General features: G+C 39.9%; 1 protein-coding gene across 1 annotated transcript; it reads right to left on the bottom strand.

Moving 5' to 3' along the window:
* Positions 1-4891: 4891 nt before the first annotated feature.
* Positions 4892-19035, bottom strand: LOC129846530 (zinc finger protein ZFP2-like). Its single transcript, XM_055914461.1, has 2 exons — positions 18406-19035; positions 4892-9850 (listed from the first exon to the last, which is right to left on the bottom strand). Exons 1-2 carry the CDS (start codon positions 18704-18706, stop codon positions 8628-8630), a joined length of 1524 nt encoding a protein of 507 aa, XP_055770436.1. The 5' UTR covers positions 18707-19035; the 3' UTR covers positions 4892-8627.
* Positions 19036-19470: the final 435 nt, after the last annotated feature.

Below are 19470 nucleotides of genomic sequence, written 5' to 3'. Positions count from 1 at the left end.
GGATGGGTGGTCTGTAGAGGTTTTTTAAGACCATGTATGATAAGGTGCACCTGTGTAAGGTGTAATTGTTTTAAACCTGTCATTATTTTAAACCTGAACCCCATTTTAGAAGTATTGAAAGATGTAAATGTATGAGTTACATTAAAAAAGTTAAAGTTACAGTTAAATAACTTTAAGAACAAAATATCCTAGGAACTAGCCATGAGCTAGCCATGAGACAGAAATGAGAAAATATTCCTGTAGGTTAAAATATTGTTGAAAAACAACTAATTGATTAGCTATGTTTGGGAATAGCATTGTGTGACTGCAATATGAGACGTCTGTGATTGAGTCTTAATCTGAAGTTTAGATAGTAACAGCGATCTATTTTTTTTGGTTCCGCTGGGAGTATGTTTGGAGAGCTGCTTCGTAGCTATAGAGTCCTTGAAAAAGCAAATGGAATGGTTGTCGTGAGTACCTGAGAATGTCTTACGTTTTATATGGGTTCTGTGAATATATGATAAATATGGAGAATTGTGTGTATAATGATTACTAGAGATTTGATAAAGTAATACTGGGAATATAATTAGATAAAATTTAAACAACCCATATGCAGACGAACGTAGGTTTTGAGTTGGTATCTTTAATGGATCATTTGATAAAGATGAGGTTTAAGCATTATTAAACTGTCTACAAAGTCTGGGCAGTTGTCTCAGAAACTGAGGAGAGTGTGTCCACTTTAGGGCAAGTTACCATGAGGATGAAACTATAAAACGCTTATTGGATTTTCTCTGTCCGGGTACTACATTTGTAATAAACTGCCCTTAAGGCATGGGGGGGTTCTTCCCAGTATGAGAGGAATTACTAGACTTATTGAATAAACCTTTTTTCATTAAGTTAGAGTTAACCAAGGTGGCTGACTAGCTGTTGATGTTGAAGAAGCGTCCCGTCCACTAGATTATACGTCACAGTGGCAGAATCACCTGAAAGACGCACATCTCCATCTGCGGACTGGAGTTGGTATCGCAGTTGAGAAAATACTTGCAGGCAAAAAGCGACGTCCAAGGACGTTGAATTATGGGCGATATCAGGTCTGTCTGTTGAAGCCGCTATTTCGCCCCAAAATAGTCATCCCAAACTGGGCTGTGTATAACTATGTAAATGTCTCTCGGACAAGGGGGACTTTTATCAATATACACTCTAAAAAGTAAAGGTTCCTGGAGTATCCATTTTCTTAAACTCCCTGGCCACACTCCCTCCATTATAAAAAACATACATACATATTAAAAATATTTTAATAACAATATTGACAATATTTATTTAAATAATTCATTATTTATTTAGTGGCACCACAAATGTGAATAAATATTTACAGAACAATTTACCAAACAAAACACATTACAATATTGCAACATTTCTGCAGACATGTCAGACCATAATAAATAATACATTTACTTTGTATAGTGCTTTTCAAGACATATAATATATATACATAATGATGTACAATAAAAACAACATACATTAAAAATGAATCATAGGTAAACTAACAATATTGTAGACTTGGTGCTAAATACAGATTTTTCAGCTTTAGTGTGTATATCGTATCCACTTAGTTATGTTAGGAAGTTTGCCATCTTTATGACCGGCCCTGGTAACTTCACCCCACCTTCTCTTCTCCCCAGAACACAGTAACTTAACAACATAAGTGTTTTTCTGACATTTAAGGGAAAATTAAAAAAATACAGCCCTAGCAGAGCCTCAAGTCCCATGGGGACGTCCTCGAGGGCGTGGATGTTCTCCCCATCAAAGGCCAGCGGGATTTCACTCTCATGGTGAAATGGATTTCCACCGATGTGCAGTAAAGGAGTGAAGAGCGGTGAAATCTGTGTCAACAAAAGTAAGAAAATATTAATACACATACAATTAACAAAGAACATAACAAATGTTCAGCTGTAGTTTTATATAAGCATGCACACCTATGTTTATGAAGAAACAGATGATTGGTGCATAGGCATACCTTGTCACGGACATAAAGGCCACTCGGGTCCTCATTGAAGAGGTTGGGCAAGAGCAGAATCGCTGCTGTGGTCTCCAGTCCTAGTAAAGTAAAGAAACGATATTACTACAGTTGCTAATTTTATTACAAAATACATTAGAGAAAGGGAAGGAATAAGAGCAAATCCCTCTTCTGTATTGTCCTTCAGGGACTGTCAAAATAGCAGGATGATGTCCTCACCCCTGCCTCGCCTCTCTACCTCTGATAGTCCTTGAATTCTCTTTTTGTCTATATCCATTCCATGGACTTGATTCATTTCTGAGAAGATCTGAACTGATCATTTGCACACATTTGTATGCTAATAGATGTCAGTTTGTATTGACTGCTATGTAGGTTAAATGTACACTTCAAATGCAGCTGTCCTACAACAGATCTGTACCTTCTTCTTGATCCCGATTGCATTGTGTCCATGTTCTGTCCTATAAGAATTTCAAAGGAAGAGAAAATGTGTCAAAGAATATTCTTACAAGCATTAAAATATATATATATTCAATAAATATTGAAAGATAAATGGCATCGACATACAATTGAATGCAAAATATAAGAACATAAAATGGGACAGTATTGTAAGTGTAACGTTTCCAAAATGGGATAGTATTGTCCATGTAACGTGTCCAAAATGGGATAGTATTGTCCATGTAACGTTTCCAAAATGGGATAGTATTGTCCATGTAACGTGTCCAAAATGGGATAGTATTGTACATGTAACGTTTCCAAAATGGGATAGTATTGTACATGTAACGTTATGCCCCCTTGTGAGTTAATAGTATTGCATGCTGTAGCAGGCTATATAAAGAGGAAGACCTCCATTGACGATTCAGTTCGTTGTAACATCTCGTCTGGACAGGTCACCGTCCTTAGTTAGTTAGTTAACGTTAGCTAGTTCATTCTCACAAAAGTGAGAACTGCTCTAGATTGGAAACTTACGTTAATGAGTGTAAAGCCATGTTGGCTTTATGGAAACGATATACAATATATGGGAAAGAATATAGTTGAGGGAAATAATCCAAACCTAGTTGTGCCTAGTTAGGACATAACGTTAGCTAGCTAGATAACGGTACTGTACTGTAGCTCATACAACGCCGACGGTCAAACCCGGCTTTCTAATATTTACGGTAATTAGCTATAGTAACGTTATGGAAGCTATTCACAGAAAACCATCATTGTCTTCGTTATTCATTATTATGTTATATTATTATTATATAAATTATTTAGAGACATATTCAGAGCCAAACATCAACCCAACTTAACCTTTTTAACTGTTGTCGCATCCAAACTTGTCACCATCGTTTTCAGTTGTAACTGCGAAGTTCCCGGAAGAAGTCCAGCAACAACGGAGGTTCCTCGATGAACCCACCTTCTAACAAGTTCTTTGAAGAACCTTTTGGGGCTGTTTTTCATTGACCAAGAACCCTACGGTTCTTAGGGGATCTGAGAACAACTCCAGTTGAACCCTTCATTTTTAGAGTTGTAGTCGGCTCTATTTACTCTCAGATTCAAAACTTGCTGATTAGCGTCAACGATCAAGTCAGCTGCTGCTGTTCCAATACAGTATGAGGTGAGACGGTGAACTGATGTTGAACCGGGCAGTCAGCTGCTGCTGCTCCAATACAGTATGAGGTGAGACGGTGAACTGACGTTGAACCGGGCAGTCAGCTGCTGCCGCTCCAATACAGTATGAGGTGAGACGGTGAACTGACGTTGAACCGGGCAGTCAGCTGCTGCCGCTCCAATACAGTATGAGGTGAGACGGTGAACTGACGTTGAACCGGGCAGTCAGCTGCTGCCGCTCCAATACAGTATGAGGTGAGACGGTGAACTGACGTTGAACTGGGCAGTCAGTCATTCATTCTGTACTATGAGTCTGGTCTATCATTGTTACTGCACATTGTGGTGGAAATTCTAACCAATCAGGAGAGACCTTGTCATTTCTTCAAACAATCAACCTTTATTTGATAAGAATTGCAATAATGTAGCTGGTCAGCCCTACACTCTGAGGTGGAAGGCCGAGAGCTCGATGACACAAGGAGTTCAGAAGCCTTATATAGTCAAACTATCTTGTGCATATAGAAAACACGTGATCTTGGTGTGTGTCCGTGTGTGGAGAACGAGACACAGACTAACTGGGAATTGGTCGTCTCGTTCTGTATCAACAGCTAGTTATTCTAGTTTTCCAATGATGTGTCAAAACAACAGGAAATCACTCTAGACACAGTTCCTCTGAAGTAGATCAATGGTTCCCCGAATTGGGGCAAGCTCTTTTGGCCTGTCTGCCGAGAGGGTGTGTCTGGAACTAGTCTAGAGATAAATCAGTACCAGCCTGAACTGTGTGATGTAGTAGGGAGTTGTAGTTTCTCAAGAGATAAATCAGACCCAGCCTGAACTGTGTGATGTAGTAGGGAGTTGTAGTTTCTCAAGAGATAAATCAGACCCAGCCTGAACTGTGTGATGTAGTAGGGAGTTGTAGTTTCTCTAGAGATAAATCAGATCCAGCCTGAGCTGTGTGATGTAGTAGGGAGTTGTAGTTTCTCTAGAGATAAATCAGTACCAGCCTGAACTGTGTGATGTAGTAGGGAGTTGTAGTTTCTCAAGAGATAAATCAGACCCAGCCTGAACTGTGTGATGTAGTAGGGAGTTGTAGTTTCTCAAGAGATAAATCAGACCCAGCCTGAACTGTGTGATGTAGTAGGGAGTTGTAGTTTCTCTAGAGATAAATCAGATCCAGCCTGAGCTGTGTGATGTAGTAGGGAGTTGTAGTTTCTCTAGAGATAAATCAGATCCAGCCTGAACTGTGTGATGTAGTAGGGAGTTGTAGTTTCTCTAGAGATAAATCAGATCCAGCCTGAGCTGTGTGATGTTGTAGTTTCTCTAGAGATAAATCAGATCCAGCCTGAACTGTGTGATGTAGTAGGGAGTTGTAGTTTCTCTAGAGATAAATCAGATCCAGCCTGAACTGTGTGATGTAGTAGGGAGTTGTAGTTTCCAACAGGCCAATAATATACATAGTTTAGCGCATAAAACGTATTTAACTACAGTGACCATAATCCACTGCGTGCCTACTTGGCTTGTCTGTGTTTCTTTTACACCTGCTCTGTAAAAGAGACAGAAGAATGCACGATGGTCAATGCAATCAGGGATCCTTGGGACATCCCTACCCTAACCCCTAACCCCTACCTTAACCATTTTAAATGTAAACTTCAATGGGCTAGGGATGTCCCAAGGATGTATCTCTACCTGAAATTGAAAATACATTATCTAAGTGATAGATAGTTGGTATTCAGCAGTCATAAAGCCTGATTTCCTTCAATGAACTACTAAAGTAGTGATTTTGTCAGACAGCATAGACAGCAGCTCTACACTTTATTGATTGACTGATCCATTCATCCTTCCATCCCTCCTCAGCCTTCCTCTCCTCTGAAGACCCAGTGAGGGTGGAGCTCAGTCAGAGAGCTGTTGAGGGACTGGTTAGGAAGAACACTTCTACAGCCAGAGAGGTCAGAGGTCAATATTTATGTCCCCTTAGTGGTTCATCACGTAAACTAAAGGAATATGTTCCATCGTCCATGTTTATTTACATTGTAAATAAATTGTTCACTGATATTGGTGTAATTTCTCACCCCCTTTGGCTGTATGAAAGTTAATTTCTCCTCAGACACACACATTTGTTCTTTGATATTATGGTCATTTGTCAAATGTTCTTGTTTTGCAATATTTTCAAATCAAATCAAGCTTTATTTATACAGCACATGTCAGACATGGATGCAACACAATGGTTTCACAGGAAAAACTATGAAAATTAAACAGAAATTTTTTAGTTCATGTAACAGTACAACTTTAGTCCGATGACTCATAGTGAAGACTGGGTTCGTGCAGATAACCAACAATTTACGACGTTTGGAATGAGTAACGTGAGGTAAAATAAATAAATCATTAATCAGAAGACTATTGATCAGATATGAAAATATCTGCCCCAAATTCCTAGTTAATTAGTTACGTTATAATTTAGTTGATCGCGTAATAACTAATTACAGAGAATCTTTCTTCAATTTCATGACAGTAAAGACGCGACAACAGGAAAAAACTATGAAAATTAAACTATATATTTAGTACATGTAACAGTGTAACTGTAGTCCGTCCCCTCGCGCGAACCAGGGACCCTCTGCACTCATCAACAACAGTCACCCATGAAGCATCGTTACCCATCGCTCCACAAAAGCTGCGGCCCTTGCAGAGCAAGGGGAACCACTACTTCAAGGTCTCAAAGCGAGTGACGTCACCAATTGAAATGCTATTAGCGCGCACCACCGCTAACTAGCTAGCCATTTCACATCGGTTACACAACAAACATAAGAGGATAAAAACAGAAGAAAAACAACTGAAAGACTAATGAGCAAGAAAGGAAATGCCATTGATTAAAATATTAACAATATGATGCTATATCCAACCCAACCCAAAATATAAGCTTGTTTTTTAGAACTAACAGAGTCACTGACAACAACTAAACAGGTTTTAAGAGGGGTTCTGAAAGACACTATGGGGGTGTCCACTAGAAGTTGACTAGTAACAACAACTGGGACCTAAAAGACACTCACCATGAGACCCACTAAATCTGCCCAAGAAGAGGCAAACAAAAGAAAAACTCACACCAAACTTAAAGACAGGAAGCAAACCAAAAAGGTGGAGCAACTGAAGGTGTTGACTCTCCACATCTATCAAGACAACTGGAGCACTGGGCCAGACACTCTTAAATAGAACCTGAACCAGCTCAGGTGAAACACCTTCCCACTAACGAGATGGACAAGCCAGCACAGGTGTAACACATACTGACTAATGAGGTGACACCAATCAGTACTCCCAAGACACATTTCAGTTGAATGCATTCAGTTGTACAATCAATCAAATGTATTTATAAAGCCCTTCTTACATCAGCTGATGTCACAGAGTGCTGTACAGAAACCCAGCCTAAAACCCCAAACAGCAAGCAATGCAGGTGTAGAAGCACGGTGGCTAGGAAAAACTCCCTAGAAAGTCCAAAACCTAGGAAGAAACCAGGCTCTGAGGGGTGGCCAGTCCTCGTCTGGCTGTGCAGGGTGGAGATTATAACAGAACATGGCCAAGATGTTCAAACGTTCATAAATGACCAGCAGGGTCAAATAATAATAATCACAGTGGTTGTCGAAGGTGCAACAGATCTGCACCTCAGGAGTAAATGTCAGTTGGCTTTTCATAGCCAATCATTCAGAGTATCTCTACAACTTCCATTTCACATAATCATCTACAATGCTTCACCTTCTACAATATAAACATGGTGTCTACTGGCTGTCAACATTTAAAAACAAGAAAAAACACATATTTCTAAATAATAAAATACAATCGTATTATTTTTTTCTACTTTTTCTTTCTATAGAATCCTAAAACTCACTAGCTTCTAGAACTCTCGTCTTCCTAAAACTCACTAGCTTCTAGAACTCTCGTCTTCCTAAAACTCACTAGCTTCTAGACCTCTCGTCTTCCTAAAACTCACTAGCTTCTAGAACTCTCGTCTTCCTAAAAACTCACTAGTTTCTAGAACTCTCGTCTTCCTAAAACTCACTAGCTTCTAGAACTCTCGTCTTCCTAAAACTCACTAGATTCTAGCTTCTTCTCCTCACTGTGGAGCTTCTCTCTCTTTTCAGGGTTCACTCAATAGGCATGTTGTTGCATATAAAGTCCCCACTGTCATGCTCTAGTACATTTGGGAGTACATCTGAGAATGAACCCTGATATTATAAAAGCAGGGTAACAATGTCAATATAATTGTACCCAAAAATGTCAAGTTGGTTGCATGAATAACTAGGATTACTAAATGTTACATAATATGAAATATCAAAACCAAATATTCACCCCTTTGTTAATATGTATTGGCAATAATTAACTTAATGGTGAGGCATGGAATAATAAAACATGTATCTTTTGTCAGGCTGAATGTTTGAATATATGAGGTGATTTGAGTCATGCTTCTTCAGTAGTGGACTAAAGACAATTAGCATTTACTGCGTCCATGTGTTTAGGCTGCAAGTATGTTGAAAGTAAGTTGTTTTCAAGTCATTGAAAAAAAAACGACCCGAAAAGACATCTTTTCAACTTTCAACTACAACCGGACGTCGAACATATATTGGACGTCGGGCATAGTCTTATTTTCAACGTCTTTTGAATGACATTTTGCTAAATGGGATTAGTGCAATGTCAAAACACAGTTTTAATGTGTCCAAATCAATAACCAATATGCAGAAACAGTTTGAAGTGTTGCATTTTGATTCCAGTGGGTCACCAACGTGGTAAACAGCTCACTACTTTGTGATTCCAGTGGGTCACCAACATGGTAAGTGTAACACAACTCTTTTGTGTTAGTCACTTTTTGTTAAATCACATAAATAGTACTCTTCCAATTCAGAGCCTGGATTTCCCCCCTGAGGCTAATATCCATATCATGTTGAAATCAATAGAACAGGGGACAAACGTTTAGGGTTCTACATTGTGACATCATTTAAATACTCCTACTACAATGTTACAACATTCTACATTGTGACATTAATTAATTGTTTAATTGATATCATGAAAAAACTCCTTCATGTATTTTCTGATGTTTGATCAGAGATCTTTTACCAGAGTATCTCTTCCCACATTGATCACAGCTATAAGACATCTCTCCTGTGTGTGTTCTCTGGTGTAATGTCAGCTGGCTAGATTGACCAAAACTCTTCCAACATTGATCACAGCTATAAGGTTTCTCTCCTGTGTGTGTTCTCTGGTGTGCAGTCAGCTGGCCAGATTGACCAAAACTCTTCCCACATTGATCACAGCTATAAGGTTTCTCTCCTGTGTGTGTTCTCTGGTGTACAGTCAGAGAGCCAGATGTAGTAAAACTCTTCCCACATTGACCACAGCTATAAGGTTTCTCTCCTGTGTGTATTCTCTGGTGCACTGTGAGCTGGTCAGATTTAACAAAACTCTTCCCACATTGATCACAGCTATAAAGTTCATCTCCTGTGTGTGTTCTCTGGTGTAAAGTCAGATAGCCAGAAGTAGTAAAACTCTTCCCACATTGACCACAGCTATAAGATTTCTCTCCTGTGTGTGTTCTCTGGTGTAAAGTCAGAGAGCCAGATGTAGTAAAATTCCTCCCACATTGATCACAGCTATAAGGTTTCTCTCCTGTGTGTGTTCTCTGGTGTACTGTCAGATCACTAGATTGACAAAAACTCTTCCCACATTGATCACAGCTATATGGTTTCACTCCTGTGTGTGTTCTCTGGTGCACTGTCAGATAGCCAGAAGTAGTGAAACTCTTCCCACATTGATCACAGCTATAAGGTTTCTCTCCTGTGTGTGTTCTCTGGTGTATAGTCAGATTGCTAGATGTAACAAAACTCTTCCCACATTGATCACAACTATAAGGTTTCTCTCCTGTGTGTGTTCTCTGGTGTATAGTCAGATTGCTAGATGTAACAAAACTCTTCCCACATTGATCACAGCTATAAGGTTTATCTCCTGTGTGTATTCTCTGGTGTACTGTCAGAGAGCCAGATGTAGTAAAACTCTTCCCACATTGATCACAGCTATAAGATTTCTCTCCTGTGTGGATCCTTTGATGAATTTTAATGCCTGATGAGGTGAATCTCTTCCCACAGTCAGAGCAGCAGTGAGTTCTCTTCCCTGTGGATCTCTGCTGGTGTTTATTGAGGCGTTCTGATCTGGAGAGACTCTTCTCTGCCTCGTCAGCATCATGAGGTTGTTGATGCTCCCCAGAGGATCCACGATAGTCCCGTCTCTCTCCTGTGTGAACAACAAAGTCAGATGATTAAAGGCCCACAACAGTGGAAATCCACTGTAAAAGGTGATGCCAACAGCGTAGCCATGATGTTGTACAACAATTGATTTCTGTAATGAATGTTAAAATTATTTGACAATTGTCTTAAAATGAGCAAGAATAGTCATATTTTAGTAGTAACATCGATGATTGTAGACTAGAAATAAGTTATTAATGTTGTTGAAACTCTAAGCAGTGTGCCAGACGACTTTTGGTCTCCAATATAGGCCCCTTTCTGTGTTTAATAAAATTGCGGCACAAGGGCGATGCGCACACAATTTGATTGCAGAAACACCTCCCTGCTAATGAGGAAACCGATAGTAATGGATGTAGTATATCTGCTAATGAGGAAACCACAAGTTATGGATGTAGTATATCTGCCTGGAGCAAAAATGGTGAGCAAAGATTTTAGTTTTTCACAATGTATTCTGAATGTGAATAGGGGAAAACTCAGGGTAGTAACCTCTATTTCCAGGTTGATTATGAGTACATTTCACACTACTTTGGATTATAATTGTAAGGCTCGTTTGAATGTCCTGCTTAATATAAATGTGTGCTACAGTATTAAGAATTATGTGTAATTATTGAAGAACTGCATTAATGACAGTATACATTTGGGTGTTGCTAATAAAGTTAAGATTTCTTTGTATTTCACCTTTATTTAACCAGGTAGGGTAGTCGAGAACAAGTTCTATTTTACAAGTGCGACCTGGCCAAGATAAAGCAAAGCAGTGCGACAAAAAAAAGAGTTACATACACTTGGGATAAACAAACGTACAGTCAATAACACAATAGAAAAATCTATATACAGTGTGTGCAAATGGAGTAAGGAGGTAAGGCAATAAATAGGCCATAGTATCAAAGTAATTACAATTTAGCATATTAACACTGGAGTGATAGATGTGCAGATGATGTTGTGCAAGTAGAAATACTGGTGTGCAAAAGCGAGAAAATGTAATAAAAACATGGGGATGAGGTAGGCAGTTGGATGGGCTATTTACAGCTGCAGCGATCGGTAAGCTGCTCAGATAGCTGCTGCTTAAAGTTAGTGAGGGAGATGTATGTCTCCAACTTCAGCAATTTTTGCACTTCGTTCCAGTCATTGGCAGCAGAGAACTGGAAGGAAAGGTGGCCAAAGTAGGTGTTGGCTTTGTGGATGACCAGTGAGATATACTTCCTGGAGCGCGTGCTATGGGTGGGTGTTGCTATGGTGACCAGTGATCTGAGTTAAGGCGGCCTAGCAAAGACTTATACCTGGAGCTAGTTGGTTTGGCGACGAATATGTAGCGAGTGCCAGCCGACGAGAGCATACAGGTCCTGGTGGTGGGTGGTATATGGGGCTTTGGTGACAAAACGGATGGCACTGTGATGGACTGCATCCAGTTTGCTGAGTAGAGTGTTGGAGGCTATTTTATAGATGACATCACTGAAGTCAAGGATCGGTAGGATAGTCAGTTTTACGAGGGTATGTTTGGCAGTGTGAGTGAAGGAGGCTTTGTTGCGAAATAGGAAGCCAATTCTAGATTTAATTTTGGATTGGAAATGCTTAATATTAGTCTGGAAGGAGAGTTTACAGTCTAGCCAGACACCTAGATATTTATAGTTGTCCACATATTCTAAGTCAGAACCGTCCAGAGTAGTGGTGCTAGTCGGGCGGGTGTGGGCAGCGATCGGTTGTTGATTGATCGGTTGTTCTTATCGGCTGTTGAGTCTGATGATAAGAATACGGTGATTGACAAAGTCAAAAGCCTTGGCCAGGTCGATGAAGACAGCTGCACAGTACTGTCTTTTATTTATGGAGGTTATGATATTGTTTAGTACCTTGAGCGTGGATGAGGTGCACCCGTGACCAGCTCGGAAACCGGATTTCACAGCGAAGAAGGTACAGTGGGATTCGAAATGGTCAGTGATCTTGTTTGTTAACTTGGCTTTCGAAGACTTTAGAAAGGCAGGGCAGGATGGATATAGGTCTGTAACAGTTTGGGTCTAGAGTGTCACACCCTTTGGAGAGGGGGATGACCACGGCAGCTTTACAATCTTTAGGAATCTCGGACGATACGAAAGAGAGGTTGAACAGACTATATATATATATATATATGTATATATATCTATATGTATATACCTTAATATAAGGCACATGATAGCCAGCTTGGAGGTTTCCAAAAGGCATTCAGGCCAAAGAGTTCAATCTTGGTTTCATCAGACCAGAGAATCTTGTTTCTCATGGTCTGAGAGTCCTTTAGGTGCCTTTTTGGCAAACTCCAAGCGGGCTGTTAGGTGCCTTTTACTGAGGAGTGGCTTCCGTCTGGCCACTCTACCACAAATGCCTGATTGGTGGAGTGCTGCAGAGATGGTTGTCCTTCCGGAAGGTTCTCCCATCTCAACAGAGGAACTCTAGAGCTCTGTCAGATTAACCATCGCGTTCTTGGTCACCTCCCTGACAAAGGCCCTTCTCCCCCGATTGCGTAGTTTGGCCAGGTGGCCTGCTCTAGGAAGAGTCTTCCAAACTTCTTCCATTAAAAAATGATGGTGGCCACTGTGTTCTTGGGGACTTTCAATGTTGCAGACATTTTTTGGTACCATTCCCCAGATCTGTGCCTCGACACAATTCTGTGTCGGAGCTCTAAGGACAATTTATTCGACCTCTTTGCTTGGTGTTTGCTCTGACATGCATTGTCAACTGTTGGACATTATATAGACAGGTGTAATCATACACAATATGATTTCATGTGGCACAAACAAAAAACACAACTTCTCAGTCAAAAATATAAGTCAGAATACAGCCTTTCTATTCTCTCATTTGATTTCAGGATCTCTGAATGTTCTTCCACAGAGAGAGCAGTGGTAGGACTTTACCGTGTTTATCCTCTTATGCTCCTTCAGGCTACTTGACCAGGTAAAACCCTTTCCAGACTGGGAGCATTGGAAAGGCTTTTCTCCTCTGTATCCTCTCATGAGCTATAAGGTACGCCATTCGTGAAAATCTTTTTTTTCACTGGGAGCAGAAAATGCTTTTCTCCTGTGTGTATTCTCTCATGCCTTTTCAGGTTAGTTAACATAGTAAAACTCTTTCTACACTGGGAGCATTGGTAAGGCTTTTCTCCTGTGTGTATCCTCTCATGAGTTTGTAGGTCCCATAACTGAATAAAACTCATTCCACAGTGGGAACAGTGGTAAGGCTTTTCTCCCGTGTGTGTCCTCTCATGCAGTTTTAGGTTCCCTAACCAGCAAAAACTATTTTCACAATGGGAGCAGTCTCGCTGGTTTGGGCGTCTCTGGGTCTGGTTCCCCTGAAGGACTCTTCCCGCTGTCAGAGTGAGAGTCTGGTTTCTCTCCTTGCAAAGACACACATAGTATGTCGTTAAACAGAGACCGAAATGAAACCTCCACATGATAAAACTGTCTTCCTATGAAGTTTAATCTAGACTAGATCCCTCAATAAAAGAGCAGAACTGGTTGTCACAGAGTGGCTGTAGTGCTTTGTAGGCTGGGTAAATCCATTTGAATTCAATACATTTTTGACAGCATCCCTTTTGATTTAAAAAAATCTGTTTGACATGTTTGACTATGGAAGAAGTGGTAAGAAAGTGACTTCATGTAACTGAATGTAAAAACATTCATGAGATATACATTACCAGTCAAATGAGTGGACACACCTACTCATTCAAGGGTTATAATGATTTGTTTTACCATTTGATCTACATTGTAGAATAATAGTGACGAAATCAAAACTATGAAAAAACACATACGGAATCATGTAGTAACCAACAAAAAGTGGTGAACAATTCAAAATATAGCCACCTTGATGACAGCTTTGCACACTCTTGGCATTCTCTCAACCAGCTTCACCTGGAATGCTTTTCCAACAGTCTTGAAGGAGTTCCCACATATGCTGAGCACTTGTTGGCTGCTTTTCCTTTACTCTGTGGTCCAACTCATCCCAAACCATCTCAATTGGGTTGAGGTCAGGTGATTGTGAAGGCCAGGTTATCTGATGCAGCACTCATCACTCTCCTTTTTGGTAAAATAGCCCTTACACAGCCTGGAGGTGTGTTGGTTCATTGTCCTGTTGAAAAACAAATGATAGTCCCACTAAGCGCAAACCAGATGGGATGGCGTATCGCTTCAAAATGCTGTGGTAGCCAGACAGGTGTGTGCCTTTCCAAATCATATCCAATCAATTTAATTTACCACAGGTGGACTCCAAACAAGTTGTAGAAACATCTCAACGATGATCATTGGAAACAGGATGCACCTGAGGTCAATTTCAATTCTCACAGCAAAGGGTCTGAATACTTATGTAAATAAGGTATTTCTGTTTTGTATTTTTAATAAATGTTTAAAAAATTCTCCAAACCTATTTTCTCTTTGTCATTACGGGGTATTGTGTGTAGATTGATGAGGATTTTTATTTATTTAATCCATTGTAGAATAAGGCTGTAACGTAACAAAATGTGGAAAGACTTAAGTGACAAAAAAAGGGGGTTAAAGACTTAAAGACATGTAAAAAATATAGATATAATTTTTTACATCTCTTAGATATCAGACAGACACTTCAGAACAAACTTCCTTTAGATGTTCTGGGGGAAACAATGTTACTATGGTTACTGTTGTTCCATGTTGTGAATGTTATCCAATGTGTTACTATGGTTACTGTTGTTCCATGTTGTGAATGTTATCCAATGTGTTACTATGGTTACTGTTGTTCCATGTTGTGAATGTTATCCGATGTGTTACTATGGTTACTGTTGTTCCATGTTGTGAATGTTATCCAATGTGTTACTATGGTTACTGTTGTTCCATGTTGTGAATGTTATCCAATGTGTTACTATGGTTACTGTTGTTCCATGTTGTGAATGTTATCCAATGTGTTACTATGGTTACTGTTGTTCCATGTTGTGAATGTTATCCAATGTGTTACTATGGTTACTGTTGTTCCATGTTGTGAATGTTATCCAATGTGTTACTATGGTTACTGTTGTTCCATGTTGTGAATGTTATCCAATGTATGGGTTATAGCAGTATGGACAAATATTTATACTATGGTTACTGGTGTTCTATTGGTTATAGCAGTATGGACTAATGTTTTTTGTTGATACTAACATGGGTCTTACAGTTCAAAATCAAATAGCAAAATTATCCTTGGTATAACCTTCTTAAAACAGTACAATACAGGGGAAGCCCTTCATGCTGTTTAAACCTTAAAACAATTCCATATAGCTTAGAAGAACCTCCCCCTCAGACAGGGCTTAGACTGTAATGGGTTAAAACTATCTGAGACTTACATTACTCTGAGACTAGTTATCCTGGGATCTAACATTACTCTGAGACTAGTTTTCCTGGGATCTAACATTACTCTGAGACTAGTTATCCTGGGATCTAACATTACTCCGAGACTATTTATCCTGGGATCGTACATCTTACATTACTAAGACTAGTTATCATGGGGAATAGTTTTAATACATTTGCAAAAAATCTAAACCTGTTTTTGCTTTGGCATTATGGGGTATTGTGATGGAATTATGGGATATTGTGATGGCATTATGGTGTATTGTAATAGCATTATGGGGTATTGTAATAGCATTATGGGGTATTGTGATGGCATTATGGGGTATTGTGATAGCATTATGGGGTATTGTAATAGCATTATGGGGTATTGTGATGGCATTATGGGGTATTGTAATAGCATTATGGGGTATTGTGATGGCATTATGGGGTATTGTGATAGCATTATGGGGTATTGTAATAGCATTATGGGGTATTGTAATAGCATTATGGGGTATTGTAATGGCATTATGGGGTATTGTGATGGCATTATGGGGTATTGTGATGGCATTATGGGGTATTGTAATAGCATTATGGGGTATTGTAATAGCATTATGGGGTATTGTGATGGCATTATGGGGTATTGTGATGGCATTATGGGGTATTGTGATGGCATTATGGGGTATTGTGATTGCATTATGGGGTATTGTAATAGCATTATGGGGTATTGTAATAGCATTATGGGGTATTGTAATGGCATTATGGGGTATTGTGATGGCATTATGGGGTATTGTGATGGCATTATGGGGTATTGTGATGGCATTATGGGGTATTGTGATGGCATTATGGGGTATTGTGATGGCATTATGGGGTATTGTGATGGCATTATGGGGTATTGTGATGGCATTATGGGGTATTGTGATGGCATTATGGGGTATTGTGATGGCATTATGGGGTATTGTGATGGCATTATGGGGTATTGTGATGGCATTATGGGGTATTGTGATGGCATTATGGGGTATTGTGATGGCATTATGGGGTATTGTGATGGCATTATGGGGTATTGTGATGGCATTATGGGGTATTGTGATGGCATTATGGGGTATTGTGATGGCATTATGGGGTATTGTGATGGCATTATGGGGTATTGTGATGGCATTATGGGGTATTGTGATAGCATTATGGGGTATTGTGATAGCATTATGGGGTATTGTGATAGCATTATGGGGTATTGTGATAGCATTATGGGGTATTGTGATAGCATTATGGGGTATTGTGATAGCATTATGGGGTATTGTGATGGCATTATGGGGTATTGTGTGTAGATTGATGAGGATTTACATGGCTCTTTATTCAGGATAGCAGCAATCCTTAAAAGACATTAAACACCCAAATCCACCAGATGTTGTGTATAAACATAATAGCAGTTCTATATTAGCTCTCGTTCCAAATGATCTATATATAGAGAGAACGACGAGATGTGGATAGGAAGATATTATCATTATTATGGAAAATATTAATTTAAAATCCAGGAATTTAAAAACTTTAACTCTCTAGGTCATGCCAGTAGGTTACAGTAGGTTGTATCTTTCTAGGTCATGCCAGTAGGCTACAGTAGGTTGTATCTCTCTAGGTCATGCCAGTAGGCTACAGTAGGTTGTATCTCTCTAGGTCATGCCAGTAGGCTACAGTAGGTTGTAACTCTCTAGGTCATGCCAGTAGGTTACAGTAGGTTGTATCTCTCTAGGTCATGCCAGTAGGTTACAGTAGGTTGTATCTCTCTAGGTCATGCCAGTAGGTTACAGTAGGTTGTATCTCTCTAGGTCATGCCAGTAGGCTACAGTAGGTTGTAACTCTCTAGGTCATGCCAGTAGGTTACAGTAGGTTGTATCTCTCTAGGTCATGCCAGTAGGTTACAGTAGGTTGTATCTCTCTAGGTCATGCCAGTAGGCTACAGTAGGTTGTATCTCTCTAGGTCATGCCAGTAGGTTACAGTAGGTTGTATCTATCTACGTCATGCCAGTAGGTTACAGTAGGCTACAGTAGGTTGTATCTCTCTAGGTCATGCCAGTAGGTTACAGTAGGTTGTATCTCTCTAGGTCATGCCAGTAGGTTACAGTAAGTTACAGTAGGTAGTATCTCTCTAGGTCATGCCAGTAGGCTACAGTAGGTTGTAACTCTCTAGGTCATGCCAGTAGGTTACAGTAGGTTGTATCTCTCTAGGTCATGCCAGTAGGTTACAGTAGGTTGTAACTCTCTAGGTCATGCCAGTAGGTTACAGTAAGTTACAGTAGGTAGTATCTCTCTAGGTCATGCCAGTAGGCTACAGTAGGTTGTAACTCTCTAGGTCATGCCAGTAGGTTACAGTAGGTTGTATCTCTCTAGGTCATGCCAGTAGGTTACAGTAGGTTGTATCTCTCTAGGTCATGCCAGTAGGCTACAGTAGTTTGTAACTCTCTAGGTCATGCCAGTAGGCTACAGAAGGTTGTATCCAAGTGGAAACAATTATCAACCCGATGTGGAAAGTGTCGAATTTGGTCAACAACAAAATGAATGGCTTATTTGCTACGTGAGGTTTATTTACTTGAACAAACAGAAGTTTCGTAATGCTTAAGTTGTTATGTGGACACGTGACATACCGACAACTTTGATAAAAACACTATAGGAGTTGTCTCCAGATCGCTATGCATATTCATGCTAGTAGCTTAGCATCTCTCTCCATTGAATACAGGCGGTGCATATTCATGCTAATAGCTTAGCATCTCTCTCCATTGAATACAGACGGTTGACGTCAACAACCCTCATAGAATATAAACAATAGATTACAATAATAAGATGAATCCACCAATCCAAAGAAAGGGTAGGCGGGAGCTAGACAACCCGCAGTGCCGCTTTGTGGACAACTACTCCCCTTGTTAGGGCGGAGAGACATCTTGTCAGTATATCCATTATCTTTGGTGTAGCCAACCCAACTCTCACATGGCACTATTGGGGGGCACGGTGTGTAGTAAAACATCACTACATGAAAATCACTACATGCGGTGCCCCCCAGTCTGCGGTCAGCAGATAGACCCTTCTCAAATAAATATGTTAAGTCACTTTTTGGAAAAGGAACAGAGAAAACAAGGGGTAGCTTGTTCTCTACGTCGTCTGATTCTAGACATATCAGTCATCATCCTGGGCCCTCCGTTAAAGAGGTATTGACGAGACAACTCCGAATATCCAAAGTTAAATACGAATTTAAGGCGGTACTTACTGGTGTTACTCAGATCTCCTATCTCCACCTCTTCATCTTTCAATGTGACAGTAATCTCCCCTTCCTTCTTCACTACAAAAACTGCATCCTCCTCTTTCTCTTCCTCCACTGTAACATCCTCCTCCTCCTCTTTCACTCTGAACGCGTCTTCCTCTTCTTTCACTGAAACGTCTTTCTCTTCTTTTTTAACTGTGACATTCTCCTCTTCCTTCTCTTTCACGACAATGTTCAGCCCCAGAGCTTCTTTCTCCGTCCAGCAGACCTCTTCTTTAACAGGAGGGGAGAAGCTTACTGACCTCATGGTCGGGGATGTTAGCTAGCTAGCTATCATTAGCGACTAAGCTAGTGCTAACTTAACCAGCCAGCTACTATAGCTGACTAATACAAAATAACGTAATATTAAATAGGTTAACAAGTAGATACGACCTAAGTGTGTCGAAAACACAGTAGCTAATATACACCGAAAGCGTATAAATAGCTTGAATCTTTCGGCTATGTTGGCTAGCAAGCTACCGAGGTGGTTGACGAGCTGTTTATGAAGAACCGTCCACTAGATTATACGTCACGCTGGCAGCGTCGCCTGAAAGACGCACATCGCCGTCTGCTGACTGGAGGGGAAACGCAGTTGAGGATCATATTTTATTTTCAGACAAAGATTATTTTAAATGGATTTAATTAAATAATACAATAATATTGAGACATACAAAGACAGGAATGTGTTGATTGATTAGTGCGAATAAAAAATGTTTACCACAGCATATTTAAGGCAGTTACATTAAGTCAAACTAAATCGAAATAATTAGCAAGCTACTGTAGGTCTATACTGCTCCTACATGGTGTAACAATATATCATGTAGATGTATATAATGAACAGACTAGGTCTATACTGCTCCTACATGGTGTAACAATACATCATGTAGATGTATATAATGAACAGACTAGGTCTATACTGCTCCTACATGGTGTAACAATATATCATGTATATGTATATAATGAACAGACTAGGTCTATACTGCTCCTACATGGTGTACCAATACATCATCTAGATGTATATAATGAACAGAC

The sequence above is a fragment of the Salvelinus fontinalis genome, unplaced genomic scaffold, assembly GCF_029448725.1.
Source record: "Salvelinus fontinalis isolate EN_2023a unplaced genomic scaffold, ASM2944872v1 scaffold_0578, whole genome shotgun sequence".
NCBI classification, from domain to species: domain Eukaryota; kingdom Metazoa; phylum Chordata; class Actinopteri; order Salmoniformes; family Salmonidae; genus Salvelinus; species Salvelinus fontinalis.
This window is presented reverse-complemented; position numbering and strand designations above follow the sequence as displayed.